Genomic DNA, 9417 nt, shown 5'->3' on the forward strand with positions numbered 1-9417 from the left:
TGTCTCTTCAATAGTGAATCCCCATGAAACTCACACTTTCTTTAGTAGCCACATCTTCCAAAAGTTTCCTAGAATTAACACCTACCTCATAAAATAACTTCTTGTTCATCATTTGTTTAAGTATCTCTAGGAAAGAACTTTGGCATAATAAAACCTAGATGGATTTGTCAAAGCAGTAGGGTAAACTAAGCGTTTTAGAAAGCACCAAATCATTAATGATCTAAAATATTTTAACAAAGCCATATACCCTCATATTAGAATGAAGAGGGGCTCCAACATTGGTAGGAGTTATGCATAATTGGTTCATTCGAAAGCACTACCTGAAATCCTAACAGCACATCCCAACTTATACAGTCACACACAACTTTAGTATCTCATTTATAGCATGGAAGTACATCAAATATCATACCAAGCATCTATATTTGGAGCCATAAAAGAAATGGAACTATCATATTACAATCAACATATAACATGTCTAGATCACACTTTCAAATCACATTCAAACTAAAATCAATCCCAAACTCAACCAAATTAATTCCAATATCATTAATTATAATTCATAATATATGCATTCCAAGTCTTCGAACACAATTTAAAATATTGAATCATGATCAACAATATATTGTTCCCCATGATCAACAACCCCCGGTCTGTCCACCTCAACGTCTACCTTGACAAGCTTCTCGTTATGTGTCAGGTCGAGTCCCACAAGGGCGTGCGCAACGTGTGTGAGATCGTTGTTGTTGAAGACATAGATTGCATGTAGATGGGACTGTTGGATATTGGAGAGTGAGGGAGGTTCTTAGGAAGATCGAGAGGAAGGTTTTGAGGACTTGAAACGAGCAAGTTGTGGGTGGGAGTGGGGCCTACCTCGCAGGCTTCACAACACCCTATGAAATGGGCTTAGTGATGAGAAGAAGGCATGAGAGGGAAGAGAGAAAACTTGAAAGTAAGAGAGAGACCTATGGGTGTCTTCCTTAATTTAGTTAAAGGTTATTTAAGATCAATTATTTAAAAATCGATTTTATATATTATATACAAAATTAATTATTAAATAACCGATCTTAAAAATAGTAATAAATTATCAAAACTGGAACAAGATTACAGTAAAATTAAAACATTAGTTTTAGAATGTAGGAATTAGTTTTAGAATGTAGGAACTAATATGTAAGATTGTAACATGTAAAATGTAATACACATCTATTTTATGTCAATGACATCTCAGGGTCACATCATCAACCATTAATGGTATTAACTTTTTTTTAATGATAAAGATCAAAAGAGAACTTAAAATGCTAATATAAGAATTAAATCAAGTAGTTTTATAACATAAAGATTAATAAAGATACAAGGATTAAAAAGTAAATATTTTACAAATATATATATATAAATCAAATGAGTAATTAATCCTTAATTATATTAGTCGAAGTCAAATTATTCAACTATTTTTTTTCAGGTGCTAACACAAGTGTCAAGTATAATTTACTCCTTCATCAAATTTTTGTAACCAACTATTCTTTTTTAAATACTAAGAAATGTTCTTTCTATAAATGAAGAATTAAAATGAGACAATTTATTTTTAAGAGATAAAAAAGAAATATTACCATTTAGAGAGACCATATTTATATTTGGACACAAGTGAACTAGGTACCCTCATGATAACCATATTTAACCATTTTGCTTATAATTTATTTCATGGCAAGTCTTTCCTTAAACCATAAAGGAAGGCATTGCTTTTTATTTTTATTTTTTATTTATTATGTTTTTAAAACTTGTCTTTAATTAAATTACTTTCATTCAGATCTCGTAATAAATTTATTTTTCCTTCTTTATTTTATTTGTTTTTTTTGGGGGGGGGGGGGGGGGGGGTTGGTTTAATTTGTTATAATTTACTTTAACGATGAGTTTTTCTTTAAACTAAAAAAGGCCATTTTTAGACGGTATCTTTATAAACATTATAACAATTAAAAAAAACTTTGCAACAATTATTCGTTTTTAAATTTGTGTAAAATGAAGAGAGAGAAAAAAAAAATATATATATTTGCAAAAAATGTGCTTAAAATTTAGTAAATTAATAATGAGAAGGAAAAAAAAAATAGACGAGTGCAACTATCGAGATTTATTAAAAACCAAAACCAGTATTTTAAATATAACAAGCAAAATGCTTAGAATATACTGAATGGACATTGGTCAAAATCTTTAAATTTATGTGTCATATTATTACTATTATATAACTTGTTTTTGGTCGAGCCACTTCTATTTTTTCTGAAACGAGATGATGATACATTGGGCTATTGCTCCGGTGCTCTCTTATTTGAAGGGGTTTTGGTGCCCCTCAGTACAAAAGTTGGGTTTTTAGAGGTTTTGGTGTCCCTCTTATTTGATCAATTTACTTTATTGCCCCTAAAAACCCAACTTTTATACTGAGGGGCACCAAAACCCCTTCAAATAAGAGGGCACCGGAGCATTCCCCGATACATTGTACTAATAGTAAAATTAGACAAGTTGTTACTCTTGCAGAAAGTGTGTGAGCCTTGAAATACTCAAATCTTTCATAGCATCTCCCATTACAAAAAAGAAATAAAAAAGGATATTGCCAAAATTTGATGGTACCGTAATGGCGGTAGTCCCCATGAGTAATGGCTTATGGTCTTCCATTCAGTCATTGATTGTTAATTGGAAATTCTTTATGCCTCTGTCTTTGTGGACTTTTATAATCTACGGAAATAAAAGGCTTAAATATGTTTTTAGTCCCTCAAATTTAAGACAAATTTGTTTTTGGTCCCTCAAATTTAAAACTGTTGATTTTAGTCCCTGTAATTTTCAAAAATCTTATTTTAGTCCCTTAGGTCACCAATAACATATTTGAAAGTGATTAATTAAGATAGTTATGCAATATCAATCGGATTAAATGTGATATTTTCACTAATAGAGACATCAATAAGTAGATTTTATGCAATAATGTTTGATAAATTTCTTTACAAAATTTGAATAGAAGGACTAAAATAAGATTTTTTGAAATTATAGGGACTAAAAATAACAATTTTAAATTTGAGGGACCAAAAACAGATTTACCTTAAATTTGAGGGACTAAAAACATATTTAAGCCGAAATAAAATTATGACAAGACATTTTCTTATCTAAATATTTTTTCAGATTTCTTCAACAAATCGTGTATTATCTATGGAATCTGCATTTTGTACATGTTCAAAATTATCCAATCATTATCTTATAGAAACACTAGTCTATAATCACCCTCTGCTATGTTCCAAACTCTGATGCACCTTCCTCCACACATTTTCACTTGGAAGAATTAGCCACCAAATAATACCTTACTGCCACTGTCACTAACCATAGTGTAATCGCTGAATCATCGTTTTCGAATTACCATAATAATCAAGCCAATGATTGTTACTAATTCAAGCAAATCCACTTGGGAATTCGGATAAGAGTTGCGGAAGCGAAGGACATAGCGGGAATTTCAAGTTTCCACTCTGAAGGAGATATTTTATCTTTTTATTATTTTGTTTAAAAGTGTGAAAATATCTAAATCGCTCTAAGCGTGTATTTGCATTCCATTTAAAATATAAAAAAATCATGTTTAACTAAAAATAATAAATAATAACTTTCACGTGATTTTTCATATTTTAAAAACAAAAATAAAAACACGCTAAATCCATCCTATCAAAAATTCATTTTATTTTAAAATAAATTAAAATAAATTTAACTTATAAAATTGATTTAATTATTTGATCTATTTTTAAATTTGATTTGATTTAATTTAATTTAATATTTTAAAAATTGATTTATCGTAAAACTAATATAAATTTAAAAAATGTTATCACAATATATCATGAAACATTTTTTTTTCATAAATCCAAACATGATATATTTTCATGAAAAGATAAATGTACCTTTACATATATCCAAACATGATATATTGGGTTCATGAATGGTATACATCAGAATGAAAACGGAAGAGCATTAATTAAAAGAAAACTCTCTTAACCTAAAAAAATGGGACACAACTTTTCCATTTTATTTATTGAAACAACAATTGTTTCTAGAAATCGTAGTTGCCCGCCATGAAATGGTATTGTGATAAACTCTAATTAAGGATGGCCAACCAAGACCTAACCCACATGATTAGGGCAAACCTGATGCGTACCCTTCCTACTATTTATTACTGTTAGGTTTCATAGAGTTGCTCCAAACACCTCGTAACTTGTTATCTTAGTTATCCAGTACAATGTGAAATTTAATCAAACATCCTCTTTCCAAACAGAGTTTATGTTGGATGAGGGCATGATTAATTTATCAACATTTTACACTGTCAAACAAAGAATTGTGATGGGAATAGCCAGGGTTTTAGCTTTGTATACATATAGCAATAGTAGGGACAAGACCAATATAGCTAGTACAATTTGGTCAACAATGGAAAGATATTTCATATTAATAACCAATACAAGTTGGATTAGGACAAACATTGAGCAGCCCTAGAAAAATATCCAATGTTTTACTATGTATATTCTAATTTTTTTTATTTTATACAAGTGGACGAAATAAGCGTGGCCAAAACCAGGGCGAGAGTGAAAAAATGTTTTAATCGCGAATTATTAATGAACAGGAGCATGGAGATTAAATAAAATGATAAGATGAGAGAGAAATGTGAAAATGAAATGTTAATATTTAATGAAGATTAAAAAGGAAAGAAGGAGGTGGGTTCCTTACAGCCAACGCATCTATTTGGTTTGGGTTCGGAGCTAGGTTTGGTTGAAGACTTTGTGCGGATAAGAACGACCTCTACCATCTCACTCTTCTTTCTCTCTCTAAAACGCCATCTACCGCTTCAAAGTCCTACAAGAACCCATTCCCTCCCTCGTTGCCTCCACTCTTCTCAAACTTCAAAGCACGCAAACTCTCATATCTCTTCACTCTTCCTTAAAAAAACAAAACACTCTCTTCACATTCCTTCCCAACACACAAACCCTCTCTCTCTAACCAACATGGCTATTGAAAACCAAGACACCACTGTCAGGGAAATCAAACCCAAAAACAGGAGAATCATGGTAAGCATACTAGGTTTGGTTCAATCATTGAACTTCCTCTTCAAGGCTCTAGCTAATGTGTATGCTCTATTTTTTCTTGGGGTGTAAAGGCATTGGGGATTCTAGTGTATTTTATTTTTTAATTTTTGGGTCTCATTAAAGTTTATGGTTATGGTTATGATTGATTTGAATAGGGCGCTGGAGGACCTGATGATGAGGACAATAGGTGGCCACCTTGGTTGAAGCCACTGCTGAAAGAAAGTTTCTTTGTTCAATGCAAGTTACATGCTGATTCTCACAAGAGCGAATGCAACATGTATTGTTTGGACTGTATGAACGGCCCCCTCTGCTCTCTCTGCCTCGTCCACCACAGGGATCACCGTGCAATCCAGGTTTGTCACATCACTCATCAATTTTTTACAAAACTTTGCATCTGACACATTTTTGTTCAGGTCTCACACAGTCATTGTTTATCAAAATCACCACTTTTCCTTTTATGGGGCTACTTAGATTCTTTTCCTTTTTTTTTTCCGCTGGTTAAACTTAAAAGTCCCACCTTTCCTAATTTCCTTCCAGCCAAAGATTTGAACTGTCATTAAAAATCCATTGTCTAACCGTTTCCTGCATTTACCAACTCCTAGAATGTGTGGAAGTAACCACACCATGGAAGAAAAATATCAGCTTTTGGTGTTTTTGAGTTATTTTCAATGCGTGTACAGTGTTTAGCGTTTAACCATTAATTCTCTTCTAATGTGCTCTTTTTTGTGTGATTTTTTTTATATTGTTAACAGATTAGGAGGTCTTCCTATCATGATGTGATCAGAGTTTCTGAGATTCAGAAGGTGTTGGACATCACTGGAGTCCAAACCTACATTATCAACAGCGCAAGGGTGGTGTTTTTGAACGAGAGGCCTCAACCAAGGCCAGGGAAAGGAGTCACAAACACTTGTGAAGTTTGCGAGCGTAGCCTTCTTGACTCTTACCGCTTCTGTTCTCTTGGTTGCAAGGTATTTTCACCACCAATGTCTTTCATTCTTTGTTTAAGCTTCTCACTGAGGAATTTTCAAATAAAAAAAAAACTTGAAAAATTGGAACTTTGCTTTGTTTTCAAGCGAGCATAGAACACTTTTTAGTTGAAATGAGTTGACTTTTTCTCTCAGCCATGAAAATGGGTACTGCCCTTTGATTCACGGGACTCTTGGATCCTTCAATTTATTCTTTTATCTTAATTTCCTCGGAGCATTAAACCACCACGCGTGTTTGAATATTGGGATTTGAATGTTGACTTTTAACCATTAATTAGTCTAAACCTTCAACAACCATCCATATGTTTCATTGTGGGTATTCAATTTGATCACTAACCGATGTGAACATGAATTGCAGATTGTTGGAACATCCAAGAACTTCCAGAAGAAAAAGAAGCACCCAGCGGCAATGTCATCAGATTCTGAAGACTCATACAGCAGCAACAGCGCCCATGGCAGGCAGAAAAACTTCAAAGTTCAGAGCTTCACACCTTCCACACCACCCCCAACTTCGGTTAATTACAGAACAGCCAAGAGAAGAAAGGGAATACCACACCGAGCCCCAATGGGGGGACTAATCATAGAATATTAGATAGTGGTATTTTTGGGTTATTTGCTATAATGCCCCTAGGTATGAAATATACTAATGCAAGTGTTTGGTGGTTCCAATACTCGAGCCTTCCTCTTGCCGATATTGGAAGTGTCACAGTCCGTTTCTTACTTTCATGCTTTCTGTAGTGGTTTCTAGTTTTGTATATATAGAAAGTCCAATAGAACTGGAAAAGGCTGAACCAAGTAGAAAATAAGACACCTGTGAAATAGTTGATGGTGGTGTAGTGATAAAAAAGAATGGCGTGTAGCAAAGTAATAAGCAAGGTTCTTTTCAACCTAGTTAAGATTATAGGTTTGGTTTCTAGAGTAATTATACTAAGTTTTGGGGTTCAGGATGTAAATAGTGAGGTTGGGGGAAGAGGACAAATGAAATGATGACAATGTACTCTTGGAAAATAGGTGGTATGTCAATAAAAAAATAAAGATATATTATATTATTACAATTATTTCTCTATTTTTTTTCATCTCGATTAATGTTTCGAAAGAGAAATTTCCCAATGTAACCTGTGCTAGTGGCCGTCGTGGAGAAGCCAATACAAGCTTCCATTACGGTGGGGCCCGCCAAAGCCGGCTTATATGGGGCGGGTTTGTCAGCGAGTGCACGTGTCGAACTCTCATTGGCGATCAAGAAAGCGAAGTTGCATCGGTTCTCGAAATCAGTGAATTGGTCAGCCGCCTCAATAAAAAACACACGATTATTCCATGGCGGTTCCCTACATTTTGATCTGACGGCTGACATTGACCATCATTTGACGGCTGTGATTTCTTGATCTTCCCCCAATTTTGGGTGTAGATTCCCAATTGATAGAATGGGTGAGCTTAGAGTGCATGATATTGACTTTTCACTAGTGATCGAATAAATTGAACGCATAAGCTTAAAGCATACATGGGTTTGTCTTAAACAGAACTGGTTAGTGTCACTTATTAGGAACTTTCTTAGCTTGGCAATTTGTTCATGGGTCTAATCATGAGGATGATAAAGTTTAAGTTATTAGTGGAGTCATTCTAAACGTGTTTTTTCCTCACGGAGTTGAATCCAAGTCTGACTCAATTTGTTCTGCATTTCTGATAAACTTCCTTAATCAGGTAAAAAATTGTCACTCCCTTCAAAGTGAAACAAACTAATCACCGTCAGAACCAAGTTTTGATTGGTTTAATGTGAAATGTTTCCATATGGAGAATGCCTAAGATTTTAAGCAAATATTGGTGACTTGGTTAATTAGTTAATGTTCCTTAGAGTGTAAGATTTAGATTCCCATAAGTATAAATAAATAACAAAATTGTTTCATTAGAACTAATTTCTGACCAAGAGTAGATTTCATAAAAAGCAAAGTAATAAGTGTTTTTTTTTTTTTGACTGAGTAATAATAAGTGTTTTTAGCTACAGTGTTATACTGATTTCAAAAAATATTAAACTAGATTTTGCATACAGTATACTTATATTTTATTTTTTTTACGTAACAAATACGCTGTTGTCATTTTTTTTCTTCAGAAATATCTTGTTAACTTCATATTGTTCCAAATTTTAAAAATTTATTTTTCTAAAAAATATTGTTAGATATTGCAGAAAAATTGATTCTGACTATTTTCTTTTGTAAATAGTCAATTGGATATTTTGTTTTAAATTATTTTATTTTAAATTATAATATCAGGTGAATAGTTTTATTACAAAATTATATAACTAACGTTGAGATTTTGTTGACTACTTTCTAAAACCAATAAATAATAACGTATATTTCAAATGCAATAGTAATAATTTTTTTTTATTAATCTTTATATTTTAAAATTAACGGTGAGTTTTTTCTTAGTTTATAGTATCTCTTTATGTTTTACCGTCATTTCCCAATCTATCCCAACCGATGAAGGCCGTTAAGTGTCTTGTCATACGATCCTTTTAATTTATTTTCCTTGTTTCTGTTTTTTTTTTTTAATTTCATGAAAGAAAACAAATTTTACCGTCTAATGTTATATTAATTTAATTTTGTTTGTATGTTTATAACTTTATCGCTTTAGACCGACTTTGGCATGCTTTTTGGCTCACGTGCTACCGTCACACGTTTAACGTGGAGAAATGCCTGTTGAACACGTTACTTTTTACTAACTCCGTGTTTCACTCTTTCTTATTTTTTTTTTCCTTTATCCAATTAGCATGCATCTGCGCGGAAATTAAAGTACTATGTCCTACTTGCTATGTTGACATTACTTTAATTTCCTTTGTTACGCCTTCTTTTTCTTAATAAAAAGATGTTCAATAAAAAGAAACGAATTTCTTAAAATATTAGAAACTACTTTAATTAGGGTTGTTAGTGGATGAATAGTTAAATGAAAGAAAATGTGAATGTGAATAACTAAAGAATATCTTGGATTCACAGAAAATGACGATGAAAGCAAGGGATAAAAACGAGTCCAAAAGAAGAAAGTAAAGTTTGTTTTAGGTAATGAGGCATAGCGGAGAAGGTGATACACATGTGTAGATTCTGTGATGGTCCATTGGCGACACGTGGATGGTGGTTATAGTTTTGTAGTAATATTAGAATAGTGTTGTGGGAAGGTGATGGATGACATAGAAGTTTGAGAAGGGTGGTGGTGCATGACCCGTGGCTTGACGTGTACGGGGGCAAAAGTTAGAGGATGAAGTTGTGGTTATGGGGTGAAAGAGTGTGACACGCGTCAAAGAATCTTCCAGGTAATTCGCCCACAACCCTCCAACGCATCGCTCCTACGTACTATTC

The 9417-nt window shown here is 33.1% G+C and overlaps 1 protein-coding gene across 1 annotated transcript; it reads left to right on the forward strand.

Annotated features, from left to right (window-relative positions):
* The first annotated feature begins 4808 nt into the window (after window positions 1-4808).
* LOC109800721 (protein RGF1 INDUCIBLE TRANSCRIPTION FACTOR 1) lies at window positions 4809-7128 on the forward strand. The gene is made up of 4 exons (XM_020361572.3): window positions 4809-5069; window positions 5243-5440; window positions 5840-6055; window positions 6432-7128. Exons 1-4 carry the CDS (start codon window positions 5007-5009, stop codon window positions 6663-6665), a joined length of 711 nt encoding a protein of 236 aa, XP_020217161.1. The 5' UTR covers window positions 4809-5006; the 3' UTR covers window positions 6666-7128.
* Window positions 7129-9417: the final 2289 nt, after the last annotated feature.

This window comes from Cajanus cajan, chromosome 11, assembly GCF_000230855.2.
Source record: "Cajanus cajan strain Asha chromosome 11, NIPB_CcT2T_4, whole genome shotgun sequence".
In the NCBI taxonomy this organism is placed as follows: Eukaryota; Viridiplantae; Streptophyta; class Magnoliopsida; order Fabales; family Fabaceae; genus Cajanus; species Cajanus cajan.